The following is a 15295-nucleotide window of genomic DNA, read 5'->3' on the forward strand; positions in this document are numbered from 1 at the left end:
GTCATCCTCCAAGGAGATAGGTGTCACTCCCCTTCGGGCCATGAGTCATCCAAACACTGGTCCAAGTCCTAACCCAAACGGCTATCTTCTCGTCTAAGGATGGGTCAGTGCTGAAGACCGCGGCGAAGAGTGTGCTGATGGCATCAGATCCGCTGAGGTTGGCCTCTTCGACGAGGGATGTTCCGTCGACATCTTTAAAATCTACGACCCTGTTGACGACCCTGCTGCCGATTACCACATCGACCCTGCTGACGACGACCCGTTGACTGCCGCCCCATCAACAGCTCCGGCAATGGTGGTGAAGCAGACGGCGACGCTGGTGGCCACTGGCAGTCTGACTCCCAGGGATACAACGTGGCAATCTGGGACAGGATTTACATCCATACTTCCGATGGACATTCTCCAACAGGAGCCACCCTCAATTTGAGTTCTAGGATCAAGAGGAGGAAGAGCAGCCGTTTCTGGATACTTCGGTGTAGGGCCTGCAGCCTTCTCTTCCATCCATGTCTGGGGGCTGTCACGCCGCGGTATCCCCTGATCAATCCGCACTCGTTACTCTCGATGCAAGTACTTACTATGTTGCAATCGCTCCTGAGTCAATTAGATGCCAGGCTCTGGCTGTTCCATTGATGCAGGACCCACCTAACATTCCTCATCAGAAGGATGTCTTGGAAGCCCTGCGTGGCGTGAGCCTCGTCCCAGAAGATCTTCCCCGGTTCAACCTCCTCTGCTGTCTCCCAGGGTGTTCAGTCCTCCTCGGAGGGATCAGGAAGAAGGGGAACTAGTGGATCCTGAGCCGGATAGTGTTCCGCAGGACAGTCTCTCAATGGTCTCCTCTTCTCCCAAACGAACGGACACCTGGGATACTGACCCAGATCTGGATGCTCCGGCCCAGCCTTCTCTGCCAGATGATATTGGTGCGTTCCATGCCATGATGGCAAAAGCATGTCATGAGTTTGGCCTCCTCCCAGAGGAGGCGGAGGACTGCTTTTTGTTTGGCCATATGGGGAAGAGGGGAAAGCGGTCTTCTCGATCACTATTTTGGACCATGTGTGGCAGGAGGGGTTTCGGACAATGAGGCACCTGTTCTCGGAGCCTGCGGTCAAGGGCCACTTGGAGAAGAAGTTCAAGGTTCTCGAGTCCACTCCAAAGTGCCTGATGTCCCAGCCTACTCCGGAGTTGGTGGTTTCAGCGGCAGCAAGTAGATAGGCTCGTACCCAGCACAAGTGTGCAATTCCCCCCGAAAATGATGGCCGTATGCTAGAAAGAAGGTCCTCGCTGTGTGTGCTACTACGGTTAAGGCAGCAAACTTGTTGGCTATCATGGCGTGGTACAACCGCAAGATGTGGCACAGATTGGCACCTCTGTTAGACCACCTACTGGAGCAGCAGCGACTGTTCCTGAAAGGTAAGCCCCGCAGCTTCCGAGGTTTGATTTCTGCTCATGTTTTCGTACTCAGTTATCTGAAAGTGATATCTATCTGTTATTGTTAATATTGCGTCTTGAATACGGCCTGTTTGCCTGTTATGCACCGCCAGGTCCTCTTATTGCTAAGTAGTCTATTCACAGCATGTGAATCCATGAAAGATCCAATGCTGGAGAAGAGAGTAGTTTCTTACCTGTAACTCCATTTCTCCAGCGTTGGTATCTTTCATGGATTCAAATGTGCACTCCGGCCTCCCCCTTGAGGCAAACCTCCTCTTAAGGTATCCTTCTGTTTTGGAAAGGTTAAAATCTAAAGGGAAGCCACGGGGCAGGGCTATATACTGGACATCCCATTGGTGCTGCCTAAAACACCCATAAAGACATTGATAGGACACTCAAGGTGTCAACGTTTTTCCATAGGAAAACCACTATATTATAGTTACCGAGGTTTCCCAGCCTGATGACGGGAAATATTCAAAGAATGTGAATCCATAAAAGATACCAACGCTGGAGAAATGGGAGTTACAGATAAGAAACTACTACCTTCTCTTCACTTCGCTTGCACGTCCGAATGTCGCAAGGCCTAGTGGGACCACGATTGTATATTTAATGTTTTTGCCACTGTTATTTACTCCCCTTGTTCCCTCACCACTTTGTCTTGTGGCACCTGGAAACACCATTTTGTTGTATGGGTACCTAACAAATGCTTAGTAAATAAACTAAATAAATACCATGAAGAACTCCCTTTACATAGACAAATTGATCTGTGAATATTGGCCAATTAAGGTGCCACTCCGAGTAAAGTTGGGTATCTCACAAATGTGCGGGTAACTTTTACATTCAGCTCTTAAATCAAGAGCTTACACCATGCAGCCATATTAGAAATGGTAAGGTTTTTTGTTTTATGTGGGCTGACTACTCTAAATATAGTATAATTATTTCCTCCATATTCTATTATTTGTTATATTTATAGTGCAAGCCTATCTAAATATAAAAACAAAATGCCATTTCCAACATTGATGTCTTCCTCTGCATACAGTATTCGTTTAGTGCAAGTGGACATTGCCCCACTGCCTTTTGGGATCCTCCACAGGCGGTGGCATTTCTTTTTGGGGGAGTGAGGCATTCATACTCCAATCATTAAAAATGTTCTGTGATTTGGAAAAAACGCTGGTCACCTAAGATTCAGATGATTCTACTTTTGTACAAATAAATTCACCCAGGACTTCTAATGGCATCTAAATAGAATGGTGTAGAACTTGCCTGCAAGCCATTAGTGTGTATTTGACTTCTAAAAATAAATGGATTTTTTTGCAGTGCGCTGCTATTCACATCATATTGAATAGTTTCTAAATAGTTCACCTCCTAGAGAATCCCTATCCTGTTTGAGACTTGTATGTGTTTGAACATGTGCCAGTTTTTTTCTGTTTGCTAAAACAGCCACGCATGATTTGCAGTCCGATTCCCTGCCAACACCGTATGCCAAAATGAATCTGAGTTCTAAAAGTCTTCGTAATGTACAAAAGATCTAAAATGCAAACACCGTAACCTTCCATAACTATTACGAACATGTTTTTCCAAGTTTCGATTACCTTTAAGTTAAAATGTCAGCAAATATAATATTTCGTTATTTCCCCCTTTTCAAATGTCAGAGTTTGCCTATTGGTAGTATGTTCAAGCAGAATGTCATGAATGTGTTCCTAAATCCTGCAATTGGAAAGGTAATCAAGTGAGAAAGCTAAATATTGCGCTTTTTCTTCAATAGAAGCTAAGCCTCTATACAGTTGATATTTACCTAGTGAATCCTTACTATCCACCCAATCCTGATCAGTTTGATGACGAAATCCTCCTTGGTGATATAGTCAGCAAGCAGGTGATTATATTCATCAGCAAACCAGTTGATATCCTGCTTTACTCCCAACTAGATTTAAATCTTCAAACATTGAATTGGCAGTTGGTGTTCATATTTTGTGTTATAATAACAATTAATTCCATTGAGCAGGAGCTTTCAGTGAAATCAAGCCCAATCTGTACCTGATTGCCACAATGGAAATGCAACTGAGCAGAGACGGTACGCTTCTCCAGAGGAGACTTTTAAGGACACATAATTAATGCAAGTTCGCCAAGTTCCAAAATAAATAATTTTTGCCATCTTCCTTTCCAAGTCCTTTAACCGAGGTAGCAATGCTGGAATTGTGCCAGATTTCCCCCAGATTGTGAAACTGGCAAAAAGTCTCTCCGCATTCTGAATCGGAGGAAATGAAAGGCCCGTGCCAGAGCCTCCTTACACTGCACCCATAGTGATCAACTGTTCCCTGCGTTCAGCGATGAGCTTCCGAGCTCGTAAGAGCTCTGCTATGGTTTCTTTGTTTTGCATTTAAGCACATTGTAGTGGCTGCAGACAGACGTGGGAGGGTATTTCAATTTGCTTTGTTTCAGTCTTGCTTTTTTTTAGGTTCTAATTACTTTGCATTTTTTTAATTATAGGTTTCCATTCAGGATGGGGAAATATAGAAAGCTCATTTTGCTCAACAATACTATAACGTTGTATATGTTGTCAGGTTATTTTATTTTAGTGTATTGTGCACGTTTCAAGTCAACTCTATAAAACAAAGTGGTATTTTATTTTAACTCCAATATTACGCTTTTTAAAAAGCCTATCACTCGCAGACCATGCCTCCACTCCTAGCCCCACCTTCATAGCTTCGCCTCATCCTGAGGTGGGATCATAAAGTACATTTCCCATTTCCATCACTGAAAGTTAGAGAGCAAGAAAGCTGCCTAACCATGAAGTTTGCACGGATAGTATAGCTCAGTGGCAACGTGCTCGTCTTGGAAGCAAGATGACGCAGAGCAACACAGGTTCAAATCCCAGGTCCGCGCTTGGATACCTCTTCGGTATTAAGCGTTTTATAAACAACCAATTATAATTATAATAATGATGCTCTCAAATGCTAACCAGGCCGGACCAAAGTCGTCTGGTGGATAGCCGTGCTTGCGGTGGTTGGCCTCCCAGAATGTAGACATTTAGGCTTCCATTGCTCATAGGGTGGTGTCTCCCGCTCTATACAGTGCTGTAATTAGGCTGGGATTTCTGCTCCACAGGAGATCATTCTGTGAGATTCAAGGCTGCTTCTATAGCCAAGGCTATGTCCTCCTTGATGGCCTCTGTCTGGTAGCTATATTGGTGCATTTAGAAAGCATTATTCCATGGATGTTCACTCCCGAGTAGACCCTGAGTGTAGTCAATTCCTTCTTAAGAACCACTTGGTTAAAATGGCATTACAATCTTGTCAAATATTCGGTATGGAAAATGTATGTATCTGTATTATATTTTAGTGACTTCTGCAATAACTTAATTTAGTGACTTCTGCAATATTGGTTCTCATTTCCCTTTACTCTGATTAACCTTCCTGCCATCACCCCTCTTTTTGTACATCTTGCAGCACAATGGAGTGAAAAGGATGGACTTTCAATTTCACTAGCTTTCCTCAGATTCACATGTTTTCATTTCTGTTGCAGCTCAGCATTCACACCACGGTCACAACCACCTTGCTCAAGTTACTTCCAGCATGGGGAGTAACTTGTATCCAATTTACTGTGAATCTATGTAATCTTACTGTACCCTATGCAGCATGATGGGGTTAACAAGTCAATCTTATCTCAATTCTGGAAGTATTTATGGAATGTGATGTTGAGCATACATTACCCTTCTGTTGATTAAAAAATCCAAAACATCTATTTCATTGTTATAGGCTTAAGGTACAAAGAGCAAATGATCACTGGAATCAGACTTTTGCTTCTTACGCTGGGGAATTGATCAAGTAGAACTTGATCAGTTCTTAATTATCATTTATGCTCCCACAATTGCAAAGCTTTATATAATGTATGGTTGGTTTCCTTTTTGTTTAGAGAGGGAAAGGAAGGATCCATCCAGATAGACGGGGAAGATCTGGCATCCGGACAGTCTCCAGGAAAGAATTTGATGTTGAACACCAAGGGCAGCATTTACTTGGGTAAGGACTACTGAATACTGGACACCACAACTGGTAATGGCTGACCCAGCATGGGGATGCAAGGTTTAGGTAGTCTGATTTAGACCATGCTTTTGAAATGCATAGTAGAAACACCAGGATAATAGAACAGGGAGAAGTAAAGCACCACCAAATGTTGTGATGAAGGGTAAAAGGACATTGACTAGGGATTTTGAGAGAAAAAACTCCTGTACAATGAGAATACAGAGAAGGTAGTTATGGATGGTTTGTGACCATTGTATAGTTTACTGTTTGTCCACAATTTCTCAGCAATGTTGGCAGTGAGAGCTGGTGCACTGAGAGAGAGCAGACTCGATTTGTGATGTGACTGGAGTTGCAGTGTACTGTTTTTCTATAAGTAAAGTCTCTCTGAAACAAGGAGATTCTTTGCAAATCAAAGACTCAGGTAGCCTGGACAACTTGCACTCTGTGATGTATTGGGTCTGCCGCTTGGGTGCACTGGAGTGTAGCCCCATCACTTGTGCACGCGCGTGTGTGTGTGTGTGGCATAGTGTCTGTTGTCGGCAGGAAAAAGAACTCTCCATGGGCACCAATTTGAGTGTTCATGGTAGAGAATAGAGACTCCTTCAAAGTTCCTTGCGCCTGTCTGTTAAAGGCTGCAAGTCATGGGTGTAATCTCTCTGACCACACAATAGCCTAATGCACATTCAAGAAAAGGGCAAATTGAAGGGATGATCCCTGTGCGGAGTAGGGAAGATCTTTCAGCCTTGTCAGGATAGGATCGTCAGTGCTGCCTAACCCCTCACACCAGTCAGTGTGTTGCTTTGCATACTATGCTAGGGTCTGCAATGAGGACAACAAATACACAGTGGGATGGTGTTTGTGCATGCAGATAAATGTCTCTTGATGGCAGGTGTAATTTGCAGTTCTCTGCATTAGGTTGCAGGGGGCAGTACTTTGGGCAATGGGTATGGCACAGGGCAGTTCTGGGGAAATGGATGTGGTATAGGCCATTGTTGAAAATGTTGGCACTAACTTGAATATGTGCGTAACTAGGGCAGCACTCACATGGCCTTCTTGTGGTTGGCAGAAGCATTTGCTGGGGTATTTTATATGTGCCTATAATGACCCCCCATCCGCCAGCAATAATTGTGTGGCCATTTTAACATACCCTGTTATTGTTTCCATATAAAACACATTGTCATGTTGGCATGATGCTTGGTTTTACTAGGCAATACTGAAATGGCATTGCTGATACTTGCATTGTGTTTTTGTGTGCTGGGTGAAATATTCATTGCTTTCTTGAGTGGCATCAAGATAGGCAATGCAGGTATCAGCGTGATAGTATATTTAACTCGATAGTAATGTGTACCCGTGCATTCCGTGAAAGTAAATATGTTTGATATAGTAAGCAAACGTTTGGGTGTAGGGGCGGTAACACAACCATGACACACAAGGTTGTCGAATCAAAGAAAAAGATCAAATGGTATCCATCTCTCTTGGATAGCCCTATCACCTGCACACCTTTTTATACTGAAAAACCCTGTCAAAACCATTTGCAGTCACAGTACAATCAAATGACAATTTATGTCCAGATAATGATCCCATCTCTTCTATCATGTCTCAAGAGTGTAACTCCTCCTTCCGGATTGGCCAGTACAATAGTCATACCATCACTGTATGCTAAAACCTTAACTTCCCTGTCTCCCACATACCAACCACAAAGGCCCTGTGCCTGTCTTATATATGCCAGTAATGGTTCCAGGGCTAGATTAAAAAGGAAGGGCGAAATCGGACAACCTTGACTTGTTCCACTAAATAACAAACGCTGAAGGAAACTCATAATTAACCCAACGTTTGGCTGAGATCCCATATTGCAAGGCTCCAACAGCATTTAAGAATTGAGGCCCAAAACCCATTTCAGTCAGAGTGTAATTTAAGAATGACCAGTGTACACAATCAAAGGCTTTCTCAGCATCTAAAAAAATAAGCAGCATCTCCTATGCCTTTGAATCAGTCCCATTATATCTAATAGAATCCTAATATTGTTATATACATGCCTGCCTCCCATGAATCCCACCTGCAAATAATCAATTAATTCTCCAATATATTTAAGTAGGCGGACAGCCAAAACTTTAGTGAAGCTTTTTACATCTACATTTAGCAGTAAAATGGGATGGTAGTTGATACATTTGGTGGTCTCTTTTCCTGGCTTCAGTATCGGAGGTATTAACTGTTTCTCTCGTGGATGGACAAAGAATCCCTCCTGATAAAAATTGGTGTTATAAATTACAAAGCTCTGGTGCTAGAATAGTACTGAAGGACCTATACAATTCCACCGGCAACCAAACATGCCTCTGGATTTTCATCGATTAAGTTGGTTTATTGTTGTCTGACCTTTGGATACCGTGATTGGTGCATCCAATGCCTCTCTCTCTTCTCAAATCAGCTAATTCTGTAGAGTAGAGGGATGCATAAAATGCTCTGAAACATTCACAAATTTCTTTTTTCTTAAATACTATTTCACCATTTCCATTGTCAATCTTCTGAATATATGAATTAATTGGGGGAAAACTATGGTCTTCCCACTTAAAGAAAATCTCTCTAATAGGGCCTTAGACAATTGGAATCGTCAGTGCGCAAGTTCAAATGTAAAATACTTGGGGATTTATCTTTTATGAAATACGAAGAAAATGGTAGATTTTAATATTGATAAATTGATTGAGACACTGCAAAGAGATGTACGTAAGTGGGGATCGTATGATTTTGAGTGTCTGGACCAAGGTAAATGCCATTGAAATGATGCTTCATTTGCAGGGCTAGTGGAGCAATATGGATTGGGTAATAGAGAACATGGGAGATATAGGGCTTTAGAAAAATTGATGGTCGAAAGCCAGCAGATGCTAAATGTGCCGATGATTGCAAAGCCCAAAATGTGTGAAATGTTTGATACTCCACCCCGTATGGTGTCAACTTTTGTTAAGCTAATGCCAATAGAGAAATGCATGAAGGAATCATGGGAGAAATTACGACTGTCTTAGGCTGCAGATTTGGGGAGGGATGTTTCGGTGAAAGTATGGGAGTATGTCTGGAGGGTGGAATTGAAAGCTAAAATGGATCTGAAGTTGCGTTATATTCATAAACAGGTTTTAGGCCCTTTATATTGGATTCCAGAGCAGATGAGTCCGATGGGTGATAGGTAATGATCGGTGTTGGGGAAGTCAGCAGATGAGGGGAACATTATTGCACATGCTTTGGAAATGTAAGAGTGACAGATTTCTGGAGGGATGTACTGGGCAGAATTGATACAGCTGAGAATATCGACTTTCCGCAAACCTTTATGGCAGTCATTCTTCTTTCAACTGAGGGTAGATGTGAGAATGCATGTGATTCTTCTAAATTGATTGATAAAACTTTACTGATGGCAACTAAACAAATTATGAAAGTGTGGAAGACTAGAAAGAAGCCTCAGACAAAGAATTGGTTATTGGATATGCGAACAATTCAGGCTTTGAAAAACCTCAATCAGTAAGACAAAATCGGGAGGGAGAGTATTTGGAACAATGGGGGCCTTTTAATGCTCTGTATGGGAAAGTGTAGGTTGTGGTACTGAACATGTAGTAGGTACTTAGAGGTTAGATGTTAAGGTTGTGGGGGTATTGTGTGGTTTGTGATCTGTCTTGTGGTTTATGTTGTCCTTGTGTGTGTTATTTATTCTTTGGGCTTCATGGGCGGGTAGCAATTGGATTTGTTCTCTAAAAACTCTTGTAGTATGTATGATAAGTAGATTATAATAGTATTATTGTAATGTTTTTTGAAAAAATCTAAATAAAGAGTTTAAACAAAAAAAGGACCATTTATAAAATGGAATAAATAAGATTCAAAAGCACAACTTTATGAAAACATATTTTATGCTCAGAGGTGTGAGCCCAACACTTTTTGAGATGTATATCCCTTCATCAGGAGCATTTTACAAGATTTGTCGATACAATGATATCTTAATTCACAAAGCTAAATTAGCAAATTAGAGAAACTTGTCATGGAACCATGCATTTATCTAACCAGTTCAATATTGTAACAGCCCATACATACATAATGAAATGACTTGATAAACATGTTTACATGAATGTGAGCAATCTTGATGCATCAATGCCGGATGTAGGAATTAATCCAAAATAAACAATCAGAGAAAAGTCTAAATTAAAATCCCATTAGATGTCCAAGAAATAAGAAACACAAAAGAAAAAAGTATCTCGAAGCCAAATCAAAACACCACAGTAAAAAATGATATAAAGTTCACCCAACGAGAACCATTACAAAAGGTACCTTAAGCGATATACCCTGTAACAGATTCAATCGTCCAATGTAGGAGAACGAAATCTTACTGTAGAACAATAAAAACAGTATACGGTCTAAAAAGAGTAAAATTCATGATTAAGCAGCAACACCCAAGTGATGAACAAAAAATGACCTGGGGTAACGTGAACTATGTCACAGAGAAGAGGCTTCAACAGATTCCAGCGAGACACTGGAAGAACAATCCATTGAAGTCCTATTCTAAGGAGTACAGAATGAAAGAACTACTCAACAAGTGTGATTAATAGACTACCAATTGTATTACAAAAGCAGAATAAATTCTGTGTGAAATGCGTAAGTATAAATAGCTAAGATAGCCGATTTACAATGCCAGGTAACGCAGATCATAAAGTCAAAAAAAGATAAAAATCAAAAGGGAAAGTTATTGCATCAATAAATTATACATCAAAGGAACTTGTTTTTACAGCAATACTTTTGTAATTATCTGTACAGCATCTAAATACTGGTATGTATGTTTAACTTGAACAACACTGGCGTGGCATTTGTGATGCTGGTATTCTCATGTTCTGGGAGAATGTGGATCTGTTCCTTGCCTCCCGAAATTTGATGGCAGTTTTAAACCTACATAGGAAATACCAAATGTTGTGGCTTCTGTAGGCACTGGAAAGGCATATGCTAGGCACTGCTGTAGTGATATTTACTGGCCATTGATGGTAGCAGCTGTAAAATGGTACGAGAACCTGGGCATATAATATCAGTGCCTGACAAATGCCTAATACTTATACACATGCCAAAACTGTTGGCTTTGCAAATGCTTGTTTTTGACAGGTCTTCAGTGAAGGATAAACATAGTGCTTATACATTGAGTGGCTGAAGGCAGACCTTGTTAAGACATTTTTATTACACTAGTACAACGTTTACAACTCCAATTAAGTCATTAACTTTCAGAGTACTGCTTAAAAAACACTAGTAGGCACTTTGAGCACAAGGTTTGATGGTAAGGCTTGGTAAAGTTAGCTCAAAGAGATCCTAGGCACTCTAGGCAGTGGGTGGGTAAATAACCAAACAACACAGTTTCGGCTTATAGGTGGTGTAGCACCACCTAATAACTAAAACTAAAATTGACTTACTACTAATTCTAATTCAATACCCCTTTATTAGATATTAAATCTTTAGGTAAAATACATTACAATTTTATAATATAATGCGTAAATAACATTCATAAATAATCAAGATAAAATTATTTCAGCAATTCTTCAGCAGCTGGTTACACATAGTGAATCATACATTCCTTATCTAAGCACAATTAATGTACTTGGCCACAAAATATACAACATTCAAATTTCTGTGTGGCTTTGCATAAGGACAATGGACAATATAATGAATATGATAAACCATAAAAAGTGGCTTCAGGTATCGCATAAAAACATAAAATTGTTAACCGACTCATTTGCGGCCGACGCATCTACTATTGCCAAACCCTCTCCATGATTGTGTAATTCTGAATTCAAAATATAAAGTGCGTGCATACTAAGGTACTATAACCTGCAAGTATTCTTCGAATCCAAAGTCTCCCTTAAACTGCAAATAAGTGGGACCTAAAGTCAAACATTGACAAGAGTCCTCCATTCTTTTCATTGAGCAGCTGCTTGTTTTACTCTTGCTACTTAATACTGTTTCCATAGTGAAACGCCTCGTCGTCCTCGTGTGTTTCATTGGGGCAACACTGGAAACACAATTGTCTGGGGAAAAATGTAGATGCCATCATGAGTGTGTTGACACTGGTCTCACATTTTGTTTATCTGGGGGCAGTTTGTTTGACTGCACACGTGGCTTGTTGAAGCAGGCAAGACATTGTTAATATGTGATTAACTTGAGCAGTTTCAAACTGCATTGGCAACGAAAATGGCATAGTGATGCTCAAACTAACCAGCTGGCACAATGATCAAATATTTGCCATATTTTATAAGCTGGAATGTGGTGGCAACATCCTTGCAGCTATTCGGATTGTATATTATGTATTGGCAGTTCTGTTCAGCCTTACATCTGTGTGCACAATATTTAAAACTGGTTTAATCGCTACTCTCCTATGGTTTGATTGGCAGTAGTGGCACGCTCTATCGTCAACTGCTTCAGTATTGCAGCCCAAACATGTATTTGTAAATTACCATCCAGTGTTATGGTCGTGGGTCCAGTTTATGATGGGCAAATCCATGATTTGCTTCAGCCAAGTTCCCCTATGTATCCCGATTTTGACTTTTTATAAGGCTATCTCAGGTTTTCCTCTCTAAAATTGCCTGTAAATCGTATATCTATCATTTTTCGCCCACATATAGCATTTCATGTTGCAATATTTTGACCTATTTATTTTAAAAGAACTCTGAGAGCAGGCTCCTCCAATGCCCCTGGGTGGTTTCAGCCTTGGACCAATTCGGGGAAAATATTGACTAACCAACAACAACCAAAAAAACATCAGCCACCACTTGCCTCTTACGTTTTTGTGAGTGAGCTCATCATGGGTGTATTCTTCCTATGAAGTGCAATTCCCTTGGGCACCTGGCAAGTTGTCTCGCTTTGGGTGATAAAGAAAAATTCGGAATACTGAAACTGTTTTTTTTTTCCTCGCACAGGTGGCATGCCAAATATGAAAACGCTCACAAACGGTAAATACTCGGCTGGTATCACGGGCTGCATCAAGAACGTTGTACTAATGAACGCCAGGCCGGGCCAGCAACCACACCAACCTATTGATTTACAGCATCACGCAGAGGCAGGACAGAACACTAAAGAATGCCCCTCATAGGCCAGGACATGCATGACATCATCGCTGTCAGCACGCAGTGGCCACTAGAGACTTTTTTTTTAAAGACACAAAGACAGAAATATGGTGCTTTGCTGCTACCAAAAAATGATGGGGGGCGGAGGGGTATTAAGTGGGGAGGAAGTAAATTGGTGCTTCTGTATCACAATGTTTTCCTTTTAAAAAATATGTAAATTTAAATGATGTGTTCTGACAGTTGTGAATGAAGGACTGGTGTTAATTCGAGGAAGAAACTGTTATTTTTTTTAAGGGAAAACTACATGTCTATGTTTTTAAGTATTATCCTCCACGAAAAAAGCTATGTTAAAATGCAAAATTTTGAAGAATTTTATGCAACCTCTCCCACATCCTCCTATGTGTGGACCTCATTGCATGAGGTCCTTTCAGTAGTGCCAGACACAGGTGTGGACGACTGTGGGAAATCCGGGATCTTAGAAAAACGCAGCAAAAGTTCTGGTAACTCGAGCTTCTTTGCTGCCTGCCGAATCCACCACTGTTATTTTCCAATCCCAAAGTAACCGTTAATTGTGTTTTTATTTTTTTTTAATTGTATTTCCTTTCAATTTTCGATCAACCGATCAGCTGTGTTTAACTGGTCTGTCTAGGGAGAGCAGTGCTTATTCCTAGCAACTTCAGTTGATTCTGGAGGGATGCCTCTTGGAATTTTCCCACACTTTACCCCCTGTTCCCCCTCCACTTCCTTGGCAGGCAGCAACAAAGGAGGTGCGACCCAGGCATATGGACTTGCACAGATTGTTTTTATTTCTCGAAACAAGGGCGATCTGGTCCCCCAGCCCAAGAAGAGGGTGAGAGTGTGTGCGTGTGTATGTAACTTTCCTCAGAGTCCAGGCGATGCCCAATGTGCTTGTACTGACCACTCCATTGAATGTGTGCCCTTTCTTGACCTCATATCATTGACAATACAGTATTAACCCAACAGATTTTGGGTGCTCTATGCAAGTTAGCACACAGACCACCTCATTCAGTTCAGTGCCATGCATGCTATTCCTTAGGATGGGCCTTGGTGATTTTTTGGAAGTGAGGGAAAGGAAGCCTATGTGCATTTGCTTAATTAAGGGTGCTACTGTAGAACAAAACATTCAGAAAAATGTGGCGTCTGAAGGTATGTGTGACAAAATGCATCCAAGTAAATGTGGAAGCACGAGCCATGTTGTATTGCTGATAATCTTTGTTGAGCCCCAACCATATGACGCCAACAGCAAAAGTAGTTGGGGAAGGTAAACTCCTTCCATGCCCCAGAATATCTAAGGGTAGCCCATACCTTTTTTAAAACTGCCCCTTCCCTTTTATTGAGCTTGCATTTCCCATCCGATGGGAGCAGGCATTTTCAAGATGCTCCAAAACAGAGGAAGGAACATATATATGCTTACCTTTCTTATTTCAATGTGGAACTTGATTCCATGGGATAGCTTGTCTCAAGCAGAAGTAATGTATGTGTCTTTCCTCTTGACTAGAACTCTGGATGGAGTTATGTTATGTCTGATACCACTGTGAGGCCACGAAGAAGGCCAGAAAGACTTACATTGGAAAAACAAACCAATAGGTGGCTCCTGATTGAACTGAAGCTAATCCTCAAGCTATTGTCCCCTTTCCCTCTTGGACCATTGCCACTCATATCCAGGAGGCACTATTCCAGAGTCGCGTTTTAAAAGCCAAGACATCTAACAAGGCCTTAGTAGTTCAGCAGCCATCGGTGGGGCAGTTGCCTTTTGTTCTCTTGTTTGAGATCCTCCTGGACGTTTACGTTTATGTTTACACATAAGGGGGCCAAGGCTCTGTGTCATGATGGCCTCCTGGCCCCCTTTTTAGCCATGGGTAGGTTCCAGAGCTTTGTGACATGGACCTACTGGAAAGAATTGCCAGCATTGAAAATCTGTTTCCGTTTCAGGGCCGAACAGGAGACTGCTCTGTTCCATTGGAGCCACTGAAGCACTTTGGCACTGTTTTCACCTTTTAATATAAAAAAGAGAAACTCGAAAACTTTGTGGCCTTGCATCTTTTTTTCCAATCATCAGTGGGTGGAGGGTTTGGGATAATTGCATTTAAAGGAAGAGCATGGGAAATTGAAGTGTGTGCACTTGGTTATTTTGCTATTTGCTCACGTTAATATACCTGGCTAAAAGGTTTTCATGATGTGGGTGTTCAACACTACACTGCATGTGGATTCACCTCTCTGGGAAACAGTGTGGATCAAAATGCAATGAATATCTGATTTCTAACGGTCTGAAGACCTGGTCTTTACACACATTAAACCGATTACTGAACCTATAGTAGCTACAATGCTCTATTCCACATTGTCTAATGGATCCAATGTTAGGTAACTTATTTCAGAATTACTGTAAAAATGTATTTTAAAAACATTAATGGGCACCCCCAACAAAGCATGTATCTGTGTTCTTGCTCCAAGTCTCTCTAAGGCACATACAAAGATATTGGTTTGCAGAAGATCATGAAGATGTGATGGGTAATGTGGGCAATTCATTGCTAGGCAATCAACTAATGGCACATTGCACAAGTCTCTCTAGTGTATATATGGCAGGAAAGCAATAGGTGACTTTGCTACTATGTTCTTCGGGAGTTATGGGAGGGTCCGTGTGCAATTGGTGACCAGCAATGACATGTTCACTTATCACTTTGTGCACACTGTTGCCGTTCTAGCTACCCCAGTATACATTGTTGGCACTTATTCACTAGCTGTTCTTGTTTTTAACACATT

The 15295-nt window shown here is 41.4% G+C and overlaps 1 protein-coding gene across 7 annotated transcripts in view; it reads left to right on the top strand.

Moving 5' to 3' along the window:
• The window catches only part of HSPG2 (heparan sulfate proteoglycan 2), a 1237996-nt gene extending 1223437 nt beyond the window's left edge, over nucleotides 1-14559 (top strand). For all 7 annotated transcript variants that reach the window (XM_069610942.1, XM_069610946.1, XM_069610944.1 and 4 more), the window contains 2 exons: nucleotides 5338-5441; nucleotides 12368-14559. In XM_069610942.1, coding sequence (XP_069467043.1) covers nucleotides 5338-5441; nucleotides 12368-12540 — 277 coding nt within the window. In that variant the 3' untranslated portion in view covers nucleotides 12541-14559. The remainder of the gene's footprint in view (nucleotides 1-5337; nucleotides 5442-12367) is intronic.
• Nucleotides 14560-15295: the final 736 nt, after the last annotated feature.

Source organism: Ambystoma mexicanum, chromosome 8 (assembly GCF_040938575.1).
Source record: "Ambystoma mexicanum isolate Mex_15411 chromosome 8, UKY_AmexF1_1, whole genome shotgun sequence".
Lineage (NCBI taxonomy): Eukaryota > Metazoa > Chordata > Amphibia > Caudata > Ambystomatidae > Ambystoma > Ambystoma mexicanum.